Source organism: Anopheles gambiae, chromosome 3, assembly GCF_943734735.2.
Source record: "Anopheles gambiae chromosome 3, idAnoGambNW_F1_1, whole genome shotgun sequence".
NCBI classification, from domain to species: Eukaryota; Metazoa; Arthropoda; class Insecta; order Diptera; family Culicidae; genus Anopheles; species Anopheles gambiae.
The window spans coordinates 3,814,854-3,842,729 of NC_064602.1; the positions used below are offsets into that span (position 1 = coordinate 3,814,854).

The following is a 27,876-nucleotide window of genomic DNA, read 5'->3' on the forward strand; positions in this document are numbered from 1 at the left end:
TATGTTACTTGGGAATTGATATTTCGGATTCGGGAAACGCTTGTACGTCAAGTAACAAATAAAGTACTGCCTACTTAGGGGTTGATTCAGTTCAACAGTTTAAATATATGCGCACCATTTTATTTGGATGTTGGATGTCGAATAGATCAGTGAGTGACTGTGTGAGTGAATGAGTGAGTGTAACATGCAGAGGTTTGTGAGACACTCATGATTCGAGGATCACACTTCCCAACTGACGTCCACTACCACGCACACACCACGATCACACCACGGCCATGCGCTTCGTTACCGTTTGTTGTTTCGTTTTTCACTCGATAGAAGGTGGTAAGTTTCATACACTTCGCTAAACGCTATTGCCAATAAGGAATACTTAACTATTTAATGCCATAATAATATATCGTTCACGTGTGTCTGTCCTCTCCACCAAGCTAGTCTTCCGTTTTCCCGCCCTAGTTTATCCTTCAATTCCCACACAAACACGCAAACACACACACACTGCCTGCAATTCGCTCCATTACAGCGCGTTTAGTTACGATGATTGATTATGATGCGATTATAACAGCGAGACGACTTTTTACTTACTTTACTAGATCGAGCAGATCTCTTTTCAGTGTTTGGATATTCGTTTACCTCTTTTCATGCCACTTCATTCGCCTACAGAAATGGGTAGTGAAGAGGAGGGACACGAATACAGGTTGCCCCTGCTTTTGGTTACTCTTTGCTCTTGCCTCCTAATATGCCTATCCCCTTCGCCCAGTGTATACGGTATATAAGTATAGTGTGCAATACGTTTTGTGTATATATGCAATGTACAATGTGTTTTTGGCTTTTCTAGCAAGCCTCGCAAGATATTTACTATTCAACGTTTACAGCTAGGCTGGCCCGTTCCTCGCTGTTTAGCAAAGGATACCGGCCGACCATTAGTATAATATTAATACGCTACTGCTACACTACAGGCTGCTATGCTGCTACTCCGGAAACAACGAAATTACAACTAACCGAGCCACGCCACGCGGGCAGCTCGGGTTTGGGTTTTGCGATGATGTTTTGCGTAATATTCTTGTATTGTTGTGCGGTAATGTGTCGATTACCAGTTGGATTTTTCGACCGGCAGTACAGGAATGGGTTGGCCGTGCGGCTGTTACAGCCCTTTTGCGACCGGAACCGTGTTCCATCTGCCTGTCGTGTTTTTTTAATACGTTGGATCCCCGCTGGCTTGTAGTGCCTGGGGGCCCCGATACATTCATTTATATATATTTGAATTAACAACAACAGCTAGAACGACATCCGTGATTGGTAAACAGTAAAGAAACGCGGATCAACAGAACGGATCGGAACGGAACCGTACATTCATAATAGATATATATGTATAGAGTCTCAACAGTGTTAGTGAATAGTTTGGTTTTGCATATCTCTTTACACACCTCACTTCAATATCTCTCTTTAATCTTAGCTTAACGGACGCGCCTACTAACGCGCTCCTGCGAGTCTTCTGCACCGGCACTCCCCGACGTCCTCTTCCACGCTACTGCCGACTCGCGCTACGCTCCAAAGGGAAGGATACACTACCAGAAAGGGAGGATGAAACAACTGTTGATTGTCATCCTGATAAACTATGCGTACTTGTTTTGCGTGTTTTTGTGTACATTGTGTTCAAGTGTGGCGTTCAACCGTTCCACCAAGGGAGCCAAGTGTTTAGCCCTCTCTGCGTTATGGTCGCCGTGTAGGGTTTCTACATGATCGTGTTCGTTTTTGTTTGTTTTTGGGACTGATTGATTTTCTTTTCTCCATATTTTACAACGTTTAGATGATCAAATAGCACGCCCCCAGGGGGAGGAACAACTGAGGTCATGTACAGTGGCAATAATTGCTTTGCCTCTCTTAACACTGGAAGAACAAACCATGATAGTATGATAGTAGTGGTGGAAGGTGGAATTTGAGATAGATTACAGCTCGATCGTGTCAGGAGGGTTAATAGATCGAGAGCCCCTGTGCGGGGGGGTTCTACAGAACGAGGAAAGAGGAACTAAGGTCTACCTACTGTCACTAAAATTTCAATTGATCGCGTATAGGGGTCACGTTTCCGTAAGAGACATTTTGTGCAAAGTGTTTTTGTTTCTTTTTGGTATTGTTTTGTTTCTTCTTCTTCTTTTTCCTATGTGTGTTTGAGTGTGTCGATCGAAATCATACCTGTGTGTTACCGCTAACACTTATTTACCATTCCCAGTTAGCATTATAATACCCGTTTGTATGGATGATTCTTGACCACCTTGACCACCTCGCCTGCATTGGTAGGTATGTGCATACCTAGTTAAACGGTGTGCGATTGGTTAAACGTATAAGCACGACGTCGTAGAGTATAAGCCACGCAGTCTGCACCGCGATCGTGGCAAATGATCGCAATGTGAGACAAGTTGTGTTGTGTTTTTTTCGAATTCCAATTCCCCACTGTCTCAAACTTTGATTTTGCCAGATTAGTTAAGTGCACTGTCGTTCGTTTGCCCGCGATCGGTGTGTGTGCTTCTGCTTTGACCGAAGCTCTCACCGTGCCCTCGTCGTCTACTAGTTTTGGTTTCACTTCGTATTTGCAACGATTTAAACTTTTGTTGATGAGCTGTTTAATACACTATATCACTGAACGATTTATAGTACTAGATTTGTTTGTTTCTTTTCTGCCCCTCCTCCTGTTTTATGTCCTTATGAACGAACCTTACCAGCTAGCGTTGTTTATTATTGTTTCTTTGTCACATTCGCAGTACGGTGCAGTGTGCCATCTACCGCCCCAGGCCTCAGCATCGAACGTATTGAAGCTTATACGCTTAAAAATCAAAACCCAATGTACAATTCTTACATAAGCCAAGCTTATGCGCTTATTGCAGCTTCCCCTTTCCATTGCACACATACATACACTGGCTAAAAATATACAATTAACGTAAACTAAACTCACTGTACTTAGCGCTCAGCTAAGCATCATCTCTTAACCTACGTTTCGGTTGGGTGTCGAAGCCGGTTTTGTTTTTTTTTTTTTATTCAGCCCGCCCTTCCGTTTTATTATTGTCGCCACAGCCTTTGAGAGTGAGTTGACACCTCAAATTTAACTCCGCTCCTCCTTACCTAGCTGGAACTAAAATCAGGAAATTATGTAATTACAACGCTCATCCGCGCACACGCACAGAGCGCCAAACATGTGCAATTAGTTGAGGAATGCTGGAAAACTCATTAGCGGAGTACGTTCACCTTTGAACTATCCTTCCATTTTGCTTGAGAATTTGGTTCGTCGGGTACTGTACGTCCACTGAACTGGGTGTTCGAGACACTCGTTAGCAATTGACAGTTTTTTGTTGATTTTAAAAGTGGTTAACATACTCTTCCACCCAATGTACTGTGCGCCCAATTGGGTAGAGGCCAACGTACTGTGCTGGGTAGATTAGCGATTAGGCTTGTTTAATCATTTCATCTCAGATTTACAGATACAGACCATCCCAATAAGTGATGACTTAAACTCTTCCACTCTTCCACTCTCCTGCTTCTCTTACTCAGTGCGTTGTCTTAACAGTTGTAATCCTCTGGTTGCATCGTTAGTTAGTCCTTTGCGGCAGTAGTTATTAATTACAGTATATGTATATTATATTATTATGGCATGTACGCATATATCTTTTAAATACTTATGTCAGTGTTTTTTTTTTCTTCTGTTAGTGTATGTACACCCTTCGACGTTGTAAATACAATGTGCCTCTTTGCTACTTGTTTGTGTATGTTTTTGTTTTGGTATTTGTTAATTACTATCTAGTGTTGTAATTGCTTAAGCAGGGTTAATTTTACTTGTTTGTATTTCAGTTTGCTCATGGCTCGCGTGTCGCCTGTCCACCCTCTTCCATCGAGCTGAACATTGTTACAATATACGATTACTATTGCACTTTTCTGCCAAACAAATGCACGGAACAAACAAAAACAACACAGCTTTTAAACATAGTTTCGCTGCATGCCCTCTCTAGTTCATACTAAATGTTACGGTTTTCTTAGCGCGCACAGGTCAATACGTACGCTCGGTCGGGTTGCCGTGTAAGTAGGTGTCCCTCGCTTCCGGCTGTACCGTTTCCTCACTGATCGCAGTCGGATAGGCGAACGGATTGTTGGCGACGTGCTGCTGGACCGCACCGTACGACACCGTCTTGGTGGCGTTGATCTGTGCCGACGGGTCCATCATTCCCCCCGACGGGGAAGCTGCTCCACCGTCCCCGGCCTCGTTGAAGGTGGTTTCCTTCTCGTACCCCGAACCAACCGGATCCCAGGCTCGTTGCTCTTCGACGGTCGGTTCAGCCCACGGTTGCAGTTCGCCCGATGCGAAAATGCCGTAAAACGTGATGCCCACCAAGTGGACCGTCGCCGCTATCGTGAACACTGTAGACCAACATGATTTGGGCTTAAATAGAGAAAAATATTTCATGGTTACATTAAAACAAAACTATTTGGAAACAATTTAAAAAAAGTCTATTTAGTGCTATAAATATCATTTGGATGTCAAAATATCCAATTCAAAATGGTGGCGAGGCGCATCAAAGCATTCACACGCAGCCAACACGCAGCCGTAAATATTTGCATCCTTTTCAATTGCTTGTTTATGGATGGCAACGAGACAAAACAACTACACGGAACAGTTGATTCAGCTAAAATCTATACGTAACAACAAAAAGTAGAACCCTTCTTCACCATCCATTCTTCAATCTCTCTCCAATCGACAATAAAAGCCTCCATACGGAACCGCTTTGCGCGATGGGCGAGAAAACAGCCGACGCCGCAAAAATCACATCCCCTGACAACGGTTGCCATACAGTCTCACCCTCCCGGGCCGTGTCAACAGTTGTACAGTTTCAAGATTTTAAAAGCCATATCCCTTTCCCAGCCTACTGACTCCCCGACAAGTCATCACTGAAAGCATGCGATGTAAGGGGTGGAAAATGGATGGAAAACACTTCTTTCGCCACAACGAGAACCGAGGCCGATGCCAAAGTGTAGGGTTTCGCATTGTTCCACAGCCAGCCGGGAAACTCGCCAGACGCCCGGGGGAATGATGCGTTTTTGTTCAAAGTCATCGGGCATGTAACATCGTAACAAATTTAATTTATTTCATTGAATCAGCTTCACCGAGCAGCGAACGTTTTGGTGCAATGAGTGGAGAAGTCGCTGAGTCAAACCATTTTGCGGAAGGAATGTTTCATAGCGATAGATGAAGTGCAATCCGGCTCACAGCCGGATCACAATCCGATTAAAGGGACACACTTACCTGCCCCCGTGTCAGGTGGTCTATCGCGATTGGACAGATCAGGCCCGCTATCGTGCCTATGCCGTTGGACATGCCCATCAGAATACTGGCGTAGCGTGGCGCAATGTCCAGATGATTGACGTTGTAACCGGATATGGCGAACCCGCTGAAGGCAACACCGAGCGTTAGCGCCGTCACTGCACCCATCTGTGGAGATAGAGAACCACATAAATCACGCAATACTTTCACAAACACCAACACGTAACAGGAATTACAGCACTTACAGAACTAGTGGCATGTGCTACGACCAGGAAAAAGAGACCCTCCAACCCGAATCCACCGCAGTTGAACAGCTTGCGCACGTTGGTAGTCGACAGCAGTCCCGACTTTCGGATGTGATCCGCCAGCATGCCTCCGAAGGGTACGATGATCGTCATCAGCAGATGTGGCAGTGCTCCAAGTATACCAGTCTAGATGATGCAACAGTTGTAAGCATATTTTGAAGAACTTCCCCAAACCAGAAACAAAACCTTTAGCTTACCTCTTCAATCCGGAAGTCGAACGAGTGCTTCAGATAGGCACTCTGGTACAGCACCAACAGGTAGAAGTTCCACGATCGGCAAAAGTTTGCCACGATGATCGCGTACACGGGCATCGAGGTGAGGAAGTGACGCCACGGGGTCGTCGCGATGGTCGGCATCGGCAGCTGCACCGACTCGCCGAGCGACTTTTCGATGTACTTTAGCTCCTTCACGGAGATGGTTGGATGTTGGCGCGGCTTCTCGAACGACAGCCACAGCCAGAAGCAGTACCAGATCAGGCCCATCACGCCGTAAAAGTAGAACGGTGCGTGCCAGCTGATCGAGCCGGTCAGAATGCCGGACATGGGCATGCCTATCACGACGCCGGCGTACGAGCCGCTGAATGCCATCGTCGCTAGCCGGGAGCGCTCGAGCGGAGGGGCCCAGAAGCGCCAGATACCGTGGCAGGCGGGATACGTTACACCCTGGGGGAGGAAAACGCGTACGGCTTCTGTAAAGTCTGGAAAGTTTTGGAGGCGCAAACACTCCGAGTCACTCACCTCCACCAGGCCCTGGAGCACTCGAACCAGAATTACGACCGTTGGATGTAGCATCATGGCGCCCGGGACGAGCAGGTTCAGGAAGGCCGAGATAGCGATGGCCGTACCGAAGATGCGGTTTGCTGGAAACATTGAAGCGAGGAAACCGCCCGGCACTTGCGTTACTAGGTAGCCCCAGAAGAATGACGAATCGACTGCACTTTCCATCGCGACGGTCCAGTTGTATTTCACCGACTGGAGAAGGAAAATGGAGAGCATTGAATACAAAAAAGAGAACATGAATACTCATTTCTATGCTCCGAGCATGGCTTCCTAGTAGAAATCAAGAAGTAACAGTAAAAATATGGCCATTTCCCGTTGTTAAATCGAGCCAATGCCACCGGAAGTCGAGCGTACTTTTTACCACCCCATCTTCAATCCACCTTCCCAACACAATAGTGTCCTCCGGTGGGACCACGTCTTTTACACCAAACAGAAGACACACACACACATGCAACAACAAAAAACTTGAAACGACATCCGTTAACGCATCACGGTTTTGCGCTCTCGCAGCGTGGCGTCGATGGCGGTTATCACAGCGGCGACGGTGGTGGCGACGACGACTCGGGGTTTGTTGTCATTTTCTCGCTCTTTATGCTCGTTTCCGGCTTTTCCGGTCGACTTCTTTATCCGTTTTACCCCCTCGGTCGGCGTGTGTCCTTTTTTCTCGTCCTTTTATCCAACCGAGCGCCAACCCCACGCTCATTGATGATATCTCGTTGAGCGGGGCTGCGCTCCCACTCCCACCCCGGAACCCATCATTCGGGAAAACCCCGTCGGTGCAATGACTCATGAATAAAAAATTATCATCTTTTGTCGTCGCATTTCTAATAAATGCTTCCATTATGTTTGACTCCATAAAATTTCATATTTTTCCTGATTTACTCCCTCGCCAAATATTTCAGGGTTTCGGACATTCTCGTGCAACCTTATCGGTTACCGGTTGAACGATCTCTCCTTCCACGGGGTGATGGAAGGTATTTTTGGTTCCCTGTGACCGTGCTTTATTTTGCCTGTTCATTATCTTTTATTTACGTACATACGAAGGTATCGATGTCCCTGTTATTTCATCACGAGGAATAAAGGATCCCAAAACTCCATTCCCACTTCCATGTACACATTTGACGTACACTTCTAACGTAGGCACCAAGGAAAGAGTACAAAGAACATGGCTTTGAGGCTTTCTAGCTATAATTTCTTGTGACTCTATGACCTCCTAGCAGACACACCACCACCACAAACCGAAATACGTGACAAAATGGGGCCCCATTTCCGGACCGAAAAACATAATTTGCTCATCATGCAGTGCGTGGCAAAATTATAATCGAAACATGCCGATCAGACCGATGCGAAGAATCAGTACAAAAGGACATCAACGGCACGTGGCCCGAAACCCCTGGCAGAAGAATAATTATCATCGACGGTGGAACGCACGGCTAATGGAACTCGTGCAATTTACGCCCGGCCCGACCCTAGGTGCACAACTTACCCCGTTCTCGAACTGCAGCTTGGCCATACCCATGTTGCAGCGCATGCCGAACGATATGATAAAGCCCAGACAGGTCATCAGCGAGATCGTGTAGCGGGTCGTCTTGATGCAGGGACACTCCGCCCTAACGTACTTGTCGACGTGGCGCAACGGTGGTCGCTCAATCTCCTCGAACGACATCGGTGAGTCGTTGCCGCCAGTATCGGCCTGGTAGGCGCCACCGACCGCGGCCCCATCCATCTGGTCGTAGCCATGTTTGGGCATTTCGAACTTCTCGAACCCACTGGAAGAAAAAATGGGAAAACGGGGTTTTGAGTTACTGTTATACACTGTTATACGATACGGTTGAAGTCATTTTGAAAAGCTTCATTTATTTCTTTTAATATAAAACTTTCTTTCTCAGTCGATTTCTTGCCTTAAAAGCGACCTCTCTTTGCCATTTTCATGCGTGCCTTTGCCACCGGTTAAGGCGAATCTTTGAACCAACCATCCACGAAACACTCCCAGCTGTCAGCAAAATGCGTTTCGCGCCCAAATATAATTGAGAAAATGAAATTAAATGAAAAAGACCCACTTAATGTCATTTCCGTTCACGCAAATGTCTTTGCCTTTCGTTGGTTTCGTTGCCGTGCTCTTATCCGCTTCGCTGCGTAGCTACCGTCTTACGAGAGCGCCCATCGTCGTCTATTCGCCGTAGCGTGTGAAAGGATACTAGACAAGACGGGTTTTCCACCATTCTGAACATAAAGACACTACAGTAAGATAAGATGTTCGTCCCACTAGCACCCACACGAGCACAAGCTTGATGTAAATGTGCACCCACACACCATTATCCTGCTGTGATGATGAACGGTACCGGTCGTAGTCGCAGTCAGCTTCCAAGCTGTTGGCCCCCGTCGGGAAGGTGGGTCTCGCTTACCAGCGGGATACAAACAAATCTCTCTACGATTGAGATGGAGCCCTTCAGAATGAGATGGAAATGAATTTTCCACCTATATTGTACCGGCGAAAGACAAAGCGTTTCAATGTAATTGATAATTTGTCTCTACCCTCAAATGGGCACCAGTCGCACTGCTGCTGATTGCGAAGCGTGATCACATACTTGATAAAGTGGATGATGTAAGAAAAACGGTTCGTTAGAGCGCTGGGATTATGTTTATGAATCATTTTGCCATTGGTTCTAGGGCTGTAATAAAGCTTCCCTCCCAGTGAAGTCTATCGACCACTGTAAAATCAGGCTTCCACTTTACCACAACAAATTGTGTGTCTCCCTCTATATAAAGTACTTTTTTTATGACACGTCATAAATCGTGAAATATTCCTTCTCTCACCGTGTGCCGTGTGGCATCAGAAGCATAAAAAATAATTGATTTGATAAATGTCACCAATAAATGGACGACAGACGCTCGAAGCCGAGAGCGACCGGAGCCCCCGAAAGTCACACCGTCCTCGTTGTTGTCGTTTGTTGGCCCCGTCGGCAAATCTTGATGGCGACCGAAAACAAAGTTATCCTTTTATCTCGCAGTGGATGTGGCTAGACACGCTCCGAACGCAAGCATTCTCATACATTCAAACAGGATGGGAGAGAGATTCTGAATATGAGAGTGTTTTTCTTCCCTTTATGCCTGCATCCATCCAGATTTATTAGAAGCGAAATAAACAGGGAGGAAAACCACTCTCGCCCCACTGTTGTCTACCCTGGTATCGACCGGCTGGCAGGAATTATCGTTGACAAACATAATTAAGTTACTTTCTCGAGGTTTGATAATATTGTTTACTAATATCCGCTTTCAAGCGTTGCGAGCGAGTTTCGTCTTTCAAGCCGTCGGTTCTGCTTCTTATTTCGGGGGGATAGCGTACGGAGATGAAATTGAATTTCCGGTCCAACCCTCGAACATCGGCAGTCGGCACATCTTCTGGAGCTTAAGATTGACCAAATCATCCAGCCGAAGCTGATGGTCATTGGCGCATCGATGATGACGTTGGCTGATCTTTTGTCCAACGCCAAGGGGAGAGATTAACGGAATGCTTCGCAGAATGCTTCATATTAATCCCAAATAACTTTTCGTGCCAGTTATGATTGATTACATTGAAATGTGATAAGAAGGAAGGATAAGCAGTGATGGTTTCCCGAACCAAATCATAGTTGTTTAACTTCATTGAAAAAATACTTATTCGTTCTACTGTAAGCGTACTTCGCTCTTACGAACATCGTAATCCTTACAGTTGATTTGAAAAATACTTTCCACTGACCATAATCGAGATTTATGATCTAAACAGAACACCCAAACAACCCCCTTTCCAGTAGCACAGCATGCAAATGAAGCTTGCCCTCTATCTAACCGTTCTCCACCCTTGTTCCCAACTCTTAACGCATAAATATCAATTTCACCAGTCGAGCACGTGTCTTTTCCAACGCCAGACAATTCATACCGAAGACACACCGTGCCAGACGGTAGAGGCAATAACGTCCCCAAATACGTCAACCACTGCCTGCCTACCTACCTAACAGATCCAAACCAATCTCCAACCTCTATCGGTTGGATGGAAATTAATGAAATCGCTTTTCAAGCATTTTTAATTTAAATTTGTCAGCACTTCAAACAGATTGAACAGTGTTGCAAGAAACGTCGTCGGTGTCGGCGTTGCCTTGAAACGTACCTTTCAGGGAGACTTCAGCTGCTCGAAACCGTAAGCCCGACACGCACAAGACACGGACCACATTGATTGAAATCCAATTCCCCGTAAATATCATTTACAATTCTTCAGAGACTTATCTTTTAATTCACTTGCTTAGGTAGCGCACGATACCTTTCTCTCGGCTGGCGGAACATCGGGATTTTCCAGCCGGCATGGTATCAAGGTGTGTTTGTGATTGTAACGTGATCTGGCCGTCGGCGGGATTACCCGGGGATTGCTGGGATGCTGCGAATTTGTCGGTTTGGTTGGTATGGTGAGCCAAATGCTATAATCGGCCGGGATCTTCCTACCGCTTTGGGAGCTGCAATTACTCATCGGTTTTGGGAGGGCGAGTGAAAGGTGAATGAAAGGAGCGATGTAAACAAATTTAGCGCGCTAAACGATTTGATTGTATTTTTTCGCGTATTAAGTGGCGGACACAGCTTCAACTTAGAAGGGTAATTTGTACCTTAAGTAACGCAACACAAATCGATGCAATACTGCTAGAATGTTGAACTTATTTTTGAAATAAACCGTTGAAACCGTTGGTAAAATATGATCTAAACTTTTACCTCAATCATATATACAGCTTCACCCTTCTTCAGAGCAACAGGTGAGCTGCTGGTCAATCAAACTCAAAGCGTACGATTCGTCCCACAGCCCAACCAAACCAACCTCACAGCTCGTCCGCATTCTGTTCGCATTCCTTGCTGGAGGTGAATATTTGATGAAAACATACCACCTTTCGACACTGAAATTCATACGTCCCGAGGGAGCTGTGGTGAAACTTTTATGATTATGTACCTCTCAGCCCTTGTACCTTGCTCAGCTCGCACTCGCCAACCATCCGGCCCCTTCCGGTTGGGAGTTGTGTGTTGATTCGCTTGTTATGTTTGTGATTTGATTTTGTGCTCGCGATACTGTGACTGTAGACCGGAAAAGGACGAAACGTGCGAAGCAACACACAGCTTGCCAGATCCAAAGGCAAGCACCCTTCCCGCGCTGGGGTGCGTGGGAAAGAAATACATAATTTATGTTATTAACTGGTAACAATCCGCTTTACTTTTGTAGCGTATATTTTCCCCCTCTTTGGCAAACGCAGCGAGGGTTGTTGGATTGGTGATAAGCGCTTCCAGCCAGGTTGGTAATTGACGATATCAAACGTTTGCAGTTTGGCTAATTGATTCTAAGCTACGTGTGGTGGCAATAAAAGCATGTTTTTTAAACAAAGAATGACACATTTTAAACGTTTTTAAGAAATTGATTTGAAATCTTTCTTGAAAGTAGACTCAAATTTTAATATCGCAAACCATTGCAATCCCTCTCTCTCTCTGCTCTTTGGCAAACAAAAACACCTGCAAACAATAGTTGCAATGAACCGTACTATGCCGTGGATCAACACAAAACAGTAACCCCTCAGCCCAGAAGCGCAAAGACAAATAAACCCCTCCAGCTCAGGAGTGGATGAAATGAGAAATATTATTAAAAACTGACTGCCGGCCGGAACATTGATGTAAACACGCGCCCAACACACATACACTCCGCACCGGAAAGTCAAACATTTGCTTAAAAGCTATTAAAACCGAGCGCCCAAACGTAGGGAGAGAAGGTTCTACTCTGGATGCTTCTCTGGACAGATTTTATCTATCTTGCTGGATGGACGTGATGAAGTTCTGAATGATGAGTTTAAAAGAGAACCATTTCGCTAACCCAGCCAGCAGCGAAGAACAAGAGATATGCAAATAAATTTAATTTCTAAATTATGAACCACCATCAATATTTGGCGTGCTTTATGCTGCCACACCAGGACAGAGCAGACAGCACTGTAAACATAATAACAGTTACTGTTTAAACCGCAACCAGTTTCCCTCGTCGAGGGGTTAAGTGACTTGTTTATTTGTGTGCAAGGTCTGCCATTTCCCTACACAGAAACCGACTGCTTCTCTCAAGGGAGACGTCCTCCAGAGACCAATATTATCCTGCCCGAGATTCCCAAGCCCCCCAACACAATCAGGGAAAACTGTAACGATTATCAATCAAAATTAGATAAGTCCCTATCGACGTATGTCATCTAAGATCCATCCAGAGCCAAAACTCTGAAGGTCACATCACATGGTCACCTCACCGAAAGAACCTCAGCAAAGCGGGCCCTTCTTATCACTGCTGGCCCATCATTCGATTAAGCCTTTCATTGTACCGCGATGATTGAATTTCCGGTTGAAGTACTTCCATCGATTGGAAAGCGCACACGGCGTAACACATACGGTTGGCTTTAATGAAGTTTTGATTGATGGACTTGACTGTGGGCGTAGGATTCGCGCAGTTCATTAAAAAAGGATTTGCCACCACCACCAGCACCACCATTACGATACAGCATCCAGACGAAGTGTGGTGTGGACCACTTCAAAACATAAAGTGGAACAATATGCACTCCTGAAAACCATGGCACTATGAGAGCAAAGAGAGTCTTTATTGGCCAATCGTTTTGTTGCTAAACAACGATCCCTCACGAAATGGGGCTTTATAATTTTCATTCCTTCCGCGCCCTCACCCTAGGCAGGAGGAACTATAAATGGACCCAAAAAGAAAACCCAACCACTTATTTATTCATTAAACGGTAATCGTTCGTGCGAAATTGAATTTCCTTCCTATTACGGTTGTACATCCGCCCCACCACGCTTCAGAAAGGTAGACAATCAGACCTGTGTCTGTCTGCTCTTTCACTCACTCTTTGCTCTTTCACGATCTAATTATCAGACTACTTCCATCTGGACTATCTGTGTGGCGCCAGAGAAGAAGCAGAAAAAAAACCTTGGGAAGCACTGGAACAAACATCCTAGGACAGGGGACGACCGAAGTGATATTCCAGTCCAGTTCGAGTCGACGCTGCCACAAAGTCTGCCCAGCTGAGATTCTTTCTGCTGCACGTTGCCATTGGCATCCAGCCTATCGACGGTACGCATTCGAGGGGCTTCTGGAGCTGCTTTTGGACGTGGTAAATAAAGTTGAGGAGAAAAAGAATCTTCCCATCACACGGCATGAAAAAGAAGATAACAAGCAGGATGGAAAAGTCCAAAACAACGTGCTCGGCAAGTTTGCTGACAGTCCGGACTGGCCATCCGGAGGTACCACCCGAAACGGAAACAGAAAAGCAATCATTAAAAATAGCTGTTAAAAGATTGAATCGTCCAGATTACGCAACATAATAGAATCTGGCCATAGAAGACACAGTTCTTGCTGTTTCGTGCTCCCGAGATCCCCCATCTTTAGTACGGCACGGTAAGAAGTAAAGGTTAGATGTGGTACGGAGTAGAAAAAGATTTCTTGGTGATCTCTTAAGAAAGTAGCATTAGTTGTTATTGTTTCTTTCCCTTTCTCTTTTGTAGTCTTTAAGGGGATTCCCCCGATTTCTAGCGTACAGTGGTGGAAATACTCCATGAGTGTCTTGTGTGGACATAGGTTCACTATGCTCTATTCACAATAGTGGCAGTTTGACATTTGAGGGCATCCCAAATTTCTGAAATAAACTATTGCATTCTGTCAATCATTTGAAGACTTAGTTCTTCTTTTCATATCAAATACTTTTCCACTTCTATAACCCATTCCCTGTTGCTGAGGCTTACGCAAAACTCGATCAAATCGTCAAGCAAACAGACCGAAGCCCGAGAAACACACACACACAGACACAAGAAAAATAGAAATGTAATAAAACCGATACATGACCCCTTGTACGGAAAGAAAAACAGCAATCAAATGAATTGGCAGGATTGATATCCTTCCCGCCCGTTTTACCCTCGCTTTTGTCCGGTTCTTTCCAACCCCACCACATCTCAAGAGAAGAAAAATCTAAAAAACATAAACATTCAACTGAAGCTGGAGCTGGTGTCCGGAACGCTGTCAGCAAGAGGATTTTGCAACAACCATTCCCAATAATCCTCCCAAGATTCCCCTTGCCGAAGGAGTGTACCGGAACCCTCACAATCCTGCAATACAAGGGAAAGAAAGGGGGCCGTTGTTGTACTTGAGTGAGAAGTTCAGTGCCGAAGTACACCACAAAAACATTGCAAACGTTGGTTCACGCGTTCACGGGTTTGAGGATATTCGCCAAGGGAGTCCTTAGTGATGGGAGAACGAGAAAGAAAAAAAGGAGACGAGAACCCTGAAAGATTTATCCTTTCCTACCAATGGATATAATAAAAAGAAACTTTACAACCCGTTCGGTGCCCGCTTAAAGAACAACGAATTGCGCCAAAGCCATCCTATAGCGCTGATTATTGTTGCGTAATGATGTAATTTAAAGTCATTTCTCCGATGAACACTAACTGTGGCGCAATTCGTTATACCAACGCCTGCTTTGATGCCGCCCAGCTCAGATGACGGGTGTTGATTTATTGCGTTCGGGACAGAGAGACGCAAACAAAAAAAAATGCCGTCCTCTCGCCACCGAAAAGTAAGACGTCCTTCGCACCAAACGCCACCACTTGCGCGCTGAAATATTGGGACAAATCCGTTGAAATTCAATTCCTACGCTTGCTACGGGAAAACCAGCTCGGAATTCTAAATAATGGCAATTTTTCATACAACAACCACGCACGTGGGGAAGGGAGCGATACCTTCAAAGGCATCTTAGCGTCACACACACAGCGCGTGCGGAAGGGCCACGTGATAAGGAGTGGCGTTGCGAAAACACCACCACCCAAAACGAAACCTCATATCGATTGTCGATTGTTCCGTACACTTAAAACGAATCGATCGCAAGCGAGGAAAGGGCGGAAGTGCATTATTCACGATGGAAAAGCCCCCATTTGCCACCCAGAATCCCCGGTGCCCGGAAGAAGCCGTACATCGGACCAAGCGAGTGAATTGAAATCTCAAGACGTTGGAAGAGTGAAAGCGAAACGTGACAATCGAGCTGGCTGGCGTATTTGGTACACAATATTCAGGGCGATCGCAGGCGTTTGCAATCAAACATTATAATGTGAGCCGATTGTTGAAGGAGTGCGATGTGTGAGTGATGGAATTTTGATAGCAAGGAAATTCCAGGTTTTGGTTAGCAATCGATATCGAATTATTTGCAATTATTGGCAAATCTTTTCATATTTTATGTTTAACGCTTTACTTCTTTGCACTCTGGGTTTCTCACAACTTCATCCTGTCTCAAGCACCCTAAGCACTCAATGTCGTACCAACAACACTCTTCATCAATCATTTACACTAATCATGCCGCTACTAGAAAAACATCTTTACGACCAGCCGAAAATGCCAAGGGGTTAAACGGCTCTAATTACTTTAACGAATAACAGCCTTCCGTCGTCGGCTTCCGTCGCGCATACAGGCGTTCAAACCAGAGGACCCAGGGCGCGTGACTTTCCCATCATGTGAGGGGCCACAGCATCCGACACATTTCACTCTCATCTCTCAACACTCATTACGAAGCTGCGTTCAAAAAGGACAACAATGGAGTACGTTGAAATATTGGACCCTCTCTCTCTATCTCTCTGTGTTCCCTACTGATTCAAATTAAGATCATTTATCGGTCCGAAAATGACTCTGGCATAATTTAGTCATTACTTCGCATTTTATGTCGCTTAGGCTAGCGTGCGTGTCCGGACACAGATAGCGTGTGTCCCTTTTTGTCTACTTCCGGGGATATTTCATACTATCCAGGCACGGTTTTCATCACTTCACCTCACAGTTCCCTCCTTTCACTCGCCCCATTCTGTCACAGTAGCGTTAAGGATCGGCTTTCAGAAGCAATTTCCTGAGATTTCGCCACTTTTGTTTATTTATCGTGCGATTCCACTCCACGGCGCGTTCATTCCCGAAGGGGATTGGACGACCACGTCCACGTCCCCCTGGCACTGACCGTTATCAGATTCCCCCGTAGAAGCCTTGGTAGGGTCAGTCAGGATCAACAATCGTCCCGGGAGTAGAGACGTCGTTTCATTTATTTCAGATTTTACTATTCACCTTTTCGTCCCATCGGACAAATGGAAAACGCTGGCAAAGGGAAGGTACTGAGGATGCAGAAAATAAAAATAAAGAAAAGCGTTCCGGAACGAATGAATTATCAGATCCACTGTAAACAACGCTGGGTGCCGCTTCGTTCGGAAAACGGGAAATGAAAAGTGTCGCGAGTTTTCACAACTTTACGCATTCCAATCACGCACCAGACAAGTGGCTTAATGTGTCTCGGCTTTTTTGCATACTTTTTCGCTCCTTCCGATTGACCTCGATAGGGTGAGGCTGCTGGAACATGCTGGGCTGGAAGGATACATCTTCATTCACGTGGTAGCTTCCCAGTAGGAGGCGCGTTCTACTAGAGAAGATGGCTTCTGGTGAAAGTGTTCCCTATACCGTTGCTTTCCTTTTCGTTGCAGCTCTCACACGTTTCATAAATTGAACAATTTACCAACCAGTCAGCCAGTGTGAGTCAACAACCTAGAGCATCCCGTAAGGATGCTATTCTCGGTCAGCTGAAAGGAGTTGTTGAAGCAGTGTAACAGGCTTTAAAGCGTTTCACTTTCCACGACACCATGCTTCAGTTGAAGATGCAACGGAAAACGCGGACAATGTTAGACATAAAAATGAGATCCGTACACGCTGGCATGCGAACGACTGCCAGGGCATGCCCGGAATGTTTGACACACACTCACACACAGAGAGAGAGCGTTGATCGCTATTGATTTTACCATTAGCAAAGTTCACGTGCAATGTATGACCCACTTTATGAAGACGGGAGCATGTAATGGAAATGAAATTAAAGGCATTGTAGTGTCGGGACTAGTAGTAAAATATGGCTTATGTTTTTAGTTTTGCACATTAAACATCAACATGATTTATTGTTTACGGCCAACACCCAATCACTTATCGAATGATTTGCAACCTTTTAAACCCTTCAACTTCACAGTACCTCCCTTCTTTTTCAAATGTTTTTCGTCAGATTGTTCTCATTTTTTAATGCCTTTCAACATGACGAAAAGCCACAACGCGTAAAGACACATGTATCAATCACCTTCCCATGCGTACGTGATATTGAGCCCTTGTCAATGATTGCGGAAGCTGTCAGCGTGTAACGAGTCGGGACGTCAGGATTGTCACCCTCCTGCTTGATTCCATCATGCCTATCAGGAGTCTATTTTTCATCACAGTGGTTCTATAACTGACGACTCATTCTACCTTTGCAACGATTCAAACGCAAGTCCAACTAGACCAGCCAGCGATAGAGAATATCCCCGTAAATCCTTCCCTCTTGAGTCAAAACGTAAGCAGCTCAGATTGAACAACAAAGAGAGAGAGAGAGAGAGAGAGAAGGAGAACGAAAAAAATGCAACACCACTAGTAAAGGTAAAATTCATTTCAACTAAAATCAGAGACATTTTCTCCATCTCCCAACACACAATGCAACATTTCCAAGCCTTTGGGAGTCGACTTCCGGCCTTGGCTCACACGATGATGAGCCGCCACACAGCCGCAAGCCCCCGAGGGAAATCATTTAAGCCGCATATAATGATGACAACAAAACAGCTCTCAAGCAGAAGAGCTTTGAGCTGCCCCCTTTCCAGCTCACCACTCCAACTCCCGCTGGACTCCGGACTCGCCCAATTCCTCTCCCTTAAAGGTGAATCAATGCGTTAATGCGCCTTTTAGCAGGAAAAGGATTGGTCCTCGTTTGTCGCTCGCTCGCTCGTCTCGATATTGATGGCCCGATTGCGGCTCAAGAGCAATGATGAACGTGATCAATTCATGTGCTGATTAATCAAAACCATCACGTTTGTTGTTCATTTCGGGAGTACAATTTTACAAAATGGAACCCCGACAGCGAACTTTCCCAAACATCCATAGTGGTTGGGATGGTTTGGGTTGGGAACATCAACTGTATCACGTTCCAGCGAGATACCCACCGTTACACCACAATGATTTACCTCATCCAGAACACATCACGCTTTGTCACTTGTTGGGCTGCCCTGCCCTGCCACCCACCATGCTTTCCCACCATTACACACACACACACAAGGGTTTTAACAGCGTGTTAATGAGAGCAAGGGAGGAAAACGGCCTCGTCAACAACGGTAGCAACGGTAGGGCCATTGAGAAAAGTGAGACATCAGACCAAAAGACCCTCGTTCCATCTAGGTGGTGATGGGCAAGGACACCCTCCCGGTCCTTTTTACTTCGTGGTGGTTAATTCCTGATTCGATGTGCCACGCACACTTCACGGTGAATGAAATTTAACGTCACTCTTTAAACATAAGAGCGGCCTGGTTCGCTTGAAAATGCTGATTAAGATAAAAGTACTCATTTCATCCCGCTTGTCCCCTCGGTAACCGCTCCTTCCGCAATAGATCATTGTTTGAAAAGTTTTACCTTCTTCGTTTTTCCATTTCGTCACTTGCAGTGCTTCTAGCGGTTGTCTAGGCAAGGCTGGCAAGACAAAATGATGTTCGAGATGATTATCTCAGAAGGTTTTTCTTGCGATATTAATTATCATTAGAGAGAGAAGAACAGGGAGAGAGTGAAGGGCGCACGGTGAGGACGGCGTTAATTGATTTGCTTCTGATTCAATCAGTCGGAAGGGAGTCAGTCTCTAGCTAGTTTTAATTTGATTATTGAATACTTTCAAAGTTTTTTTCAACGATTTTTCATCAATCTTAATCAAGGCTAAAGTACGAGGAACTAATTTAGTTGAACAACTAACCAAGCATACAAGGATGTTTTCTAATGATTTGTCCTTCAAAACTATTCCTTATATTGTGGTTAAACCGTAATAAGCTTCTCTTTTTGCTCTAACAATTCAATATTCCCTTTTGTTCTTTGATTCTGACCGTAAGTCTCTACCACCACATCAAACGTTTTAATGCAACTCGACTCGGCAACTGTAAGCCTCCTGTAGAACCCCTTTTCTAACCACCAACCAGCAAAAAAAAAGTTGAAGAACCGATTCATTATCATACCAACCATTCAGCCAAAGCCAGAGGAGCCACCACCGAAAGCCGCTTAGTGGCCGCCGACTCGCTTTATCCCGGAGTCCCATTCAGAAACCGCCTCAATGGAACGCAGCATGTGGTAGATGGATGTTTTCTTGTGTGATTTATTTTATTCCGACGGATTGCTAAGCGGTGCAAAATTATACACATTCATCCGAGATCCCTCCGGAGACCGATGAGCCTTAACACCGGCAGCCCCCGACAGTGGCGTGATAATAGTACAGCCCCATCATCATCGTCATCATCTTCGTGCATTTGCGTCCTTTAAAGGACAACACCATACCAGTGGAACCGTTCAAAACGGCAACAAACCAACGCACGTGGAGGATACGGGCGCTCACGTCCCAAGTGTGTATCGATGACTCTCGAGGCATGTAGGCGGCGGTGTGTGTGTGTGCTTGTGAGCTGGCTGTTTACTGTATCCAACGAAACGGGCCACAATGAAAGGGATTTCCCGTTGATACGAGACGAGGAAAAATCAAGATACTCGGAAGCACACTTTTGATGCGATACCATCTCAAGGATCTTTTCACGATGAAGTAGCCCGTGGTGACGTAGTAGCATCCACCGAAGGAAAAAAGACGACAGAATGGTGTTCCATTTTACAACGATTAGAGTAGTGGTAGTGAACACATGGTTGAGGAGGATCGAAAAAAAACAACCCATTTTCCATTCTTCTCATACGAGGACTCAGTGGACCACATCTGGTCAGTGCCGGTGACAACAATCACCATAATGGTGGTCAGTTGCATTTATCTAATTGGACTTTTGCTTCCAACCGTGTGCTATTATCCGAAGCGTATAGAAAATATTTAAAAAAAGTATATGTGTGTAATCCACAAGTCACATCACGTTCACAGCGGCACAGGACACTGCCAGGCTTTGCCACTTTTGACTAACAAATCAATTTCATGCTTCACTTGCTTTAATTAATCACACCATTCGTTATGGACCGTTTTTTGAGGGAGAAAGAATCTGAAAGAATGCTCGTTTTATCGATCCGAAAAAAATGTATATGATACCACAATTTATGATCAACTTCATCAGCATCGTCATCATCATTTTGCGAACAAGTTTTGGTGGGGTTCGTACGGACGCTTATTCTCAGCCTCGCCCCTCGAGCTGGAGTTTAGTTTCCGCACCATGAATTTTCCACCAGTGCGGCAAAAAATTCAAAAAGGGATAGTTTAAAAAAAATATATAGAAGCTTCCAATTTTGTCTTTAACAAGATTTTATAGTCAACAGTTATGTATAAACTTTATAATAAGTGTATCCTGCGTCTTCTCAGTAGTTCCGTCCCAAGTTGTTCAACTACCGTCATACAAGATTATGCGAAAAATGTGTCCTCTTTAACAGTCCTTTTTGCTGATGTAGCTTTACAAATATTTCTCTACCACGCGGCCGGTTGTGGTAGATTGTAAATCCGATTATAACTTTGCTTGCACATTCTTTCATCTTGCAATTTATGGGACGGAACCGCAACGCTCCCTCGCAGCATGGGTTTCTTGCTTGCTGGACGTTTGTCGCTCTTTTGAATGTATATTTTTCTTACCACATTACCAAACTGATTGTATATCACTGTGAGAGGTATAATTGCATCGGTGCTGATTACAGAAAATCTTTACGTTTCGGTAATTGAATTGCTTAAAATGATTTTTTGTTACGAATTATAAAACACAGCATTTTTTGTTCATTTTTCTGATCAAAAATAGTCACGCATAAGCCAACGTCCTTCAAATTATTCCGAAAAATCCGTGACAATATGCTTCGCCGTATCGTCCACCCACTGTCGGTATGCCTCGGTCATTCGTCAATAATCGGTCTTCAAGGATAACTTACAGCCACAACAGCACAACCACAACACATAAAAGCACACACTTTTGGGCTATCGGCAATCCACACCCATCGAAAAACCAAAAAAAAAACACCATTTCCGATCCATTCTTTTGAGAACTTAATAAACCACTCGGCAGCTAAACTGTGCGAGAGTGAAAATACGTGACCAAAATGACTAATATGAACGCTTGTACCACTTGTACCACAATAGCTATCATCGCTACTTCGCTATGGGAATTGCTTGTTGTCGCTCGTTTCTGATCCTTGGGCAACTATTTCGTTGGTTTTTTTGTTGTGGTTCCTGTCCCATTCTCACCAAACGGGAGGCTCATTTTGATAAAATTTGTTCCCGTCGTATTGAATTTTAATGCAAACCGTTATTTTACTTTTATTTGCCATGCTCGCGATTACTTCTTCGATGACATTATTACATCCGGGTGGATGTGGGACTGTTTTTTTTGTCTTGCTTCTGCCGAAATTTTCTATCTTTTCGCTCGCTCTTGTTTGAGGGTGGCGGATAGAATCCAAGACGAATGGCAATCAATATCAGCTTGAAGATTTGGGGGAAACTGAACTGCACCGCTCGACAAATACACTCGCTAGTGCAAATATCATCGAGCGCATTTGTTAAATATATGTAAATTGCGAGACATTTATGCAAAGCAGCGATCGTTACATTCCTTAATCCTGCTACTCAGGCACGCTGGTGAGTGGTAGTGGTAGAAGAGTGACATTTATTTTGGAATGACAGTTTTTGTGCGAGTTTAAGTGAAAAGACACTACAACGTTTAGCAATAATATAGCATTTAAAAGTGTTTAACGAGATACAATTTTGCAATCAAGCTTTTTCGAAATTATCGTTGTCCTTACACCTGCAAAACCCCTGTCCTGAAACGATGCACGAGCCTGCTCCCTGTTCCTACGACTACAAACACATTACGCCACAACACGCTCCCTTGATGCACCTTCAGCTCGTTGAGCTAAAAGCAAATGGATCTCACTCGCCGGTACAACAATGAAATCCATTAACGTGATTAAATTGCTTCGGTTGTTGAAATGGTTCATCCGGCACAAGATTCCCTCTTCCTCTTCGTTGCTGTACCACTCATACATACAACAATCAAAGCAGTGTTGTGTTGTCGCTGTTCGCTAGTGTCCTGGCAGCAAGTTCTAAACTATACCCCGAAAAAAGGGGTAAAACTGTCTATTCGCTTCCCTTCCCCGTTTGAATATGTTTTTTTGGGTTTGTGTTTTTTCTGCTGTTCTTGAATCACCGCTTTAGTTACACTTGTGTACAAGAGCAGGGGTAAGATTCTTTTCACCAGGATTCCCTCCCGAACGGCTGTGCTTCCTACCGCTCATTGTGCACAGATTCATTTTCACCACCGTGGCCACATCAAGCGTGGTTGATAAGTAAATGCAGATTGAAAGCCGTTAAAAACAATTACCACTCTGGTTACGGATGTTTTCCCATTTTCCATCACCTATTTTAGCGCTTATTTGCAAGTGGCGTGCATGCTTCTCATACCGAGAGGGATAGTTTTAGGATGGGGGAAAATAAGCAAGAGTTATCGATTGACCGAATTTCCATCCACAAAACGCACACTCCCGGGGTACAGTACAGAAGCTGGCGCGCCATTCATGCCATGACGCAAAGGCGACACACTTCACTGCAGACAATCGCTCTCGACTCGCACAAACACAGCCGCTAGAATACGGTGCCGCCAAAAAGTCGCCAGTCTCGCCAAAAAGTCTGGCAATTCTTTTTTATGGTTGCGGACGGACGGCCCGACCACGTTTGGAACCGCGCCAGCGAGAAGATCTTACGCGAATAGTTCTAGCTTTCTGCGTGAATGAACGAAACGGGGAAGGGAGTGATACTCTGCCTGCGGAGTGATACTGCAAAGCAAGAACATGACTTTATTTTGGATCATCTCTAACCTTCCGCCACCCCTCACCAATTCTGGCCGAGCAAAGGGAATAACATCGGTTATTAGTGCTCTTGTCGCCAGCGTGCCGTCGGAAGAAAAGCGGTGCCAGTTTTGTTGAGTCTTTTTTCTATTCGCAACGATGGTGATGGTCGAAGAAGGAAATTCGGTCGCGCGAGAATCGTCGAGAAAGCAAAGATCTCGACCAGTGGGGAGGGGAGGGAAAGATGAGCAAAGATATCAGTTTGGCGCCACCGAGCCGGTCAGTCAAAATGATAAATCGTTTCTACTGCCGCTGCAATACGATGCGACCGGAGAAAGTGGGAAATCGGCCAGATTTGGTGGTGGCTTTGCTTACCAAAATGGGGAAAAAAAACAAGGTAGCGCTGTTTTGATAGGCAGTATCGTACAAATGATTGAATATTTATGGGCTTTCAAGAAGGAATAATAAATAAATCGATGAAGAGAACGCTCTATCTTTAGAAGAAGACCACGAGCAGTATTTCCAGAACTTATGAGGATTTAAATTAAATTATCAACCCAAGGTACTGCACCAAGAGACAACCAATAAGCAGTGACAACTTGGTGATATCAAACTTAACTACGAAGGAAGTAAGCCATCATAAATCTCAGTACAGCTCAGTAGGTGGCTTAAGTTGGACATCCCCGCGGGGGAAGATTTAACGCCTCCAAACACTTCTCCAAACAAAAAACTTCTACTGATTGTTTCTCCTTCAACTCAAACGGACGGAGCAAACCAGGATACGACCAAAACAAATTGTTCTCCGGGGGTCGAATTAGAACTTCACTATTGAACGAACGGTGTGGCAAACATACAAATCGTGGGCTCGCTTGAAGCTAAAAGTATTGCTCCCAAAGAACAGGAACTCACACTCACACTGGTGCCGGATCAAAACGGAAGCTGTGAACATAGTGTCCGCATTAGTGCAACCGTACCGTAACGAAATTGGCCTGCGTGCACGTGCCGTTTGATGCGGCGTTGTGGCGTCGCGGCTCATATTGTCACGGGTTACACGCCATACTTACTTTATCATTGGTTCTCCCTTTTTTTAAGATGAAGTCATCATCGCTGGCGCGTAGCCAAACACCCCAAACAGTTTGGGATATGTTCAATTCCATTCGCAAACCCGTATCATATTTTATATTTATATTCCTCCCATGCAAGTGCCTGGACGAGGGCCTATGAACCGTTCTTTGATTTCTGACGCATCTCGAATACTTTTGCACAGCTAGCCCCGAGGATGTCCTTTTAAAGTGTAACAAACAGCGAGTACTCCGCTCACCATTTAGCCGCTCAAGAGGCTAATAACAAACCGTGCACAGATTTCGCTTCATTAAATAGTGCCCTAAAGCTACAGCTCCTTGCAACTTCTTTACCAATACACAAAGCGCTGTAAAAAAGATCCCCCATTCCATTCATTCCACACAGCTCGCACAGCCTTTTTTGTGCATAAATCTCTTTATCTGCGGGACCCGTTCGAGTGCACACAGTAACACCGGAAACGGTGCCACCCGGATGGATGGTAACACCCTTTCCTCGTACTCGGCGGCTGCTTAATTAAATTCAAAATGCGTCCATCAACCGTCAGTGCCGACTCCACCCAGCAGCGTTTTCCGATCGAACCCGCCCGCCCAGAAGCAGTTTGGAGGTTGTTGTGAGTGTGCGTCGTGTCTATGCTGATATTGTACCTTACAGTTCTCTAGTCACACTTTCCTCGGGAGGGTGGTAAGCAGCTCCCGTTCCCTCTTCCCCTTTAAAACCCCTTCTTCGTGGCATCCGTTGCGCTGGTAAATAATCTCCCCATTAGGATCCCCATTAGGAGGTATTATCATAAGTAAATTCTATTAAACAGGGCGACAGGGACAGCAGCCAGCCCAACCCACAGCACTTTGCAGCACTGATGCAAAGAGATGCAAAGCAGTTTGCCACCAGAGTGGGCGTAACCGATGAAAGCGAAACATGTACTTTAGTCATTTATAAACAAATCCCGCACAGTCTAGGCAGGGAATTCGTGGCCGGGTGCAAAAGTCCAAGCAGTGAAACGTTTAAAACTGCTACAAATCCTTGGCTTTGTTAGGAGATACGAGGTACAATCCGCTTAAAATTGATAGCCTCGCTGGGAAGGAACATCCTTGTTGTCGATGTAGTTGTGTCTCAATTGGAAACACCGCCCGATGCTAGTTACAAAATGGAACGAAAAAAATATAATCAACTTTCATTAATTTATCTAAAACATACACCCTTTTCGATCGGAGATTAGACTGTTTTGTCTTCCAACCGAATGAGCTAAACTCAAAGCTGAGAATCGTTGAGAAGGCTCACAAATGAAGCGTGTCCTATATCGATATGTTTCTGCAATGCTCAATTTAATATCAAACTTTTCCTTCATAACTGGGCATTCTTCCTCAAGTGATTTGAGACTCGAGATTGTACGCATCAAAAACGCAATAGGCGCATCAAATCGGATCAACGCAAGCCGGGTAGCTGTACTTGCGTGTTGTGGTATACAAGATAACATGCTTTTTTCCCCAATACGTACAACAAAACATCCTACAATCGCTCGCTTGCTCGCTCGCTACGCTCATTGTGCGTTCGAGTGGATCCCAAATCCGGATTACTAATGCTTGCCGTTTTTCGCTCGACGACTACGACGACGGATTGTACTTACCCACCGAAAACGTTGGACGCCCGGTCCTTGATATCTGCGAAGCCTGGCATCGTGCGTTTGTGTGGCCGTGTCTGGTTGCTCTGGGAAACTCCTGGAGGGCTCTGTGTGCTCTCAGGTGCTGATTATCGGCCTATGCCGTGGTTTTCCCGCTGTAATGCAGGCTTTGGCAAGCTGCTAATGTGCTGACGGTCTGATAACAAAGAAGCCGATAACGAGCTGCACGGTCGTGTAGTGGTTTTAGTCTGCAGTGCTGCCCCGAATCATGATCTTGGTGGAAATCCGGCAGCTGCAGAGTTTGAGATAAAAACAAACAAAGGTTTTAGATGTGAATAAACTTAACAACAGACTCTTTAGTAAGTTACTACGCACTTTGAAGGTATGCTCAGGATCTTATGTATGTTTATATTTTGAATTGAATTTACATCATACTCTGCCAGCCACATATTATATGAACTTATGACTTATGTATGTGTAACAATGAGAACCTCTTTGATGGCTCTACAGAGGTCTTGACTTATAATGACGTCAGCGTCCGATTCCTATTAAAGATGACACAGTTAAAAATAAGATATCCATTATCCAGATTCTATCTCCATAATTCCAATTATATGATTATTTGTTTCGTCAAGAATTCCCAAGAAAATGTCTCTCTAATTCAAACTACAGATTTTGTGCACTTTGTGTTGCTACTATCTCCACTAATAAAGAAAGAAACTTGCATAACTCTCACAAGACTACTTCCGGGACTCGTTTCTTTAAACCATTCCTTTCCAATTACTCTTACACGTTACACAACACTTTTGCACAAGATGGCTCCCCTGACAGCGACATGATCAACAATGGACATGCTCTGTGACCTCCCGGTAGGTTGATCATGCGCACCAAGCATTTTTTAAGGTCTGCGCAAACTATCCAGGACATTCGTGGACCATTTTTTATGCCTACCAACTCCCCAATTTTCACCAAAATTGCAATACTTACCCAATCTATCCGGAGCCGGATATTCTAGGCAGCTCTTTTCGAGAACTTTTTCGAGGATGATCGTAGTACCTTACAGAATAACTTGACACCTCGTGATATTCTGCAGCGTGGTTGTTTTCCTAGCCAAAAGCCCACACCACACCTCACACACCTACACACGGAACGCACACTGACCTAGCACTGGGACGAATGCACTGTCGAAATGCTACAACTGCATTGATATCCATCCGTTTGGCTTGCATCACCCTCGGCACACAGCATCATTGGTTTGTGGGTTGTACTCGAGAACGGTGCCCTAACACTGCACCCCGGAAACACCAGCCCGGTCAATGGCCCACCGTACACCGACGACACACTCGCACACGCACGCAAACACTACATTACCCCTGATGGACGCACCGTACCCACCACTACCGCCACCACCGCCACTTCGACCCTACCCGAAGGTCCACCGGGTCCGGGAAGGACCCCGGGAGCTCACCACAGACTGCGCCCAGGCAATGGCGACCCACCCCGGATGGAAAGGATGGTCCGCTTAGTAGCGCCACCGATGGTCTGCTTGCATCCAACTGAACTGCCAGCAACGGACTCCGCAGAACGCACACGGCAGCTGCTACGAAAATGGTACACCGCACTACTAGCCCGACGACGGTCAGCAATCGTCTGGCTACGGTGCTCGCGCTCCAGATCGTCCTTGTCTGGCATCTTCCCGCAAATAGCGATACAGTCGACTCAGCTCACCCGACGACTAGCTGCTCTCTCGCTTCTTCCTTCGGGACATTCTCGCCCACTCTAGCCTACTTCGATGCCTTTACAAAGCAGCGCATGCGTCACCCGGACAACTCACCTTTTGCCTTTCCCTGCAGGGCTCCTCGTGTTGGAGCATCGTTCCTTACCCACAT

General features: G+C 45.3%; 1 protein-coding gene across 2 annotated transcripts; it reads right to left on the reverse strand.

The window, feature by feature from the left end:
• Positions 1–74: 74 nt before the first annotated feature.
• Positions 75–27,703, reverse strand: LOC1277956 (vesicular glutamate transporter 1). 2 transcript variants are annotated; one of them, XM_061654388.1, is made up of 9 exons: positions 26,975–27,703; positions 26,363–26,532; positions 25,994–26,279; positions 7,873–8,155; positions 6,345–6,578; positions 5,805–6,269; positions 5,548–5,733; positions 5,285–5,470; positions 75–4,423 (listed from the first exon to the last, which is right to left on the reverse strand). In XM_061654388.1, the coding sequence occupies exons 3-9, from the start codon at positions 26,041–26,043 to the stop codon at positions 4,034–4,036; spliced, it is 1,794 nt and encodes a 597-aa protein (XP_061510372.1). In that variant the 5' UTR covers positions 26,044–26,279; positions 26,363–26,532; positions 26,975–27,703; the 3' UTR covers positions 75–4,033. The 2 variants fall into 2 exon arrangements, with proteins under 2 accessions (XP_061510372.1, XP_317474.5); XM_317474.5 differs by lacking the exon at positions 26,363–26,532.
• Positions 27,704–27,876: the final 173 nt, after the last annotated feature.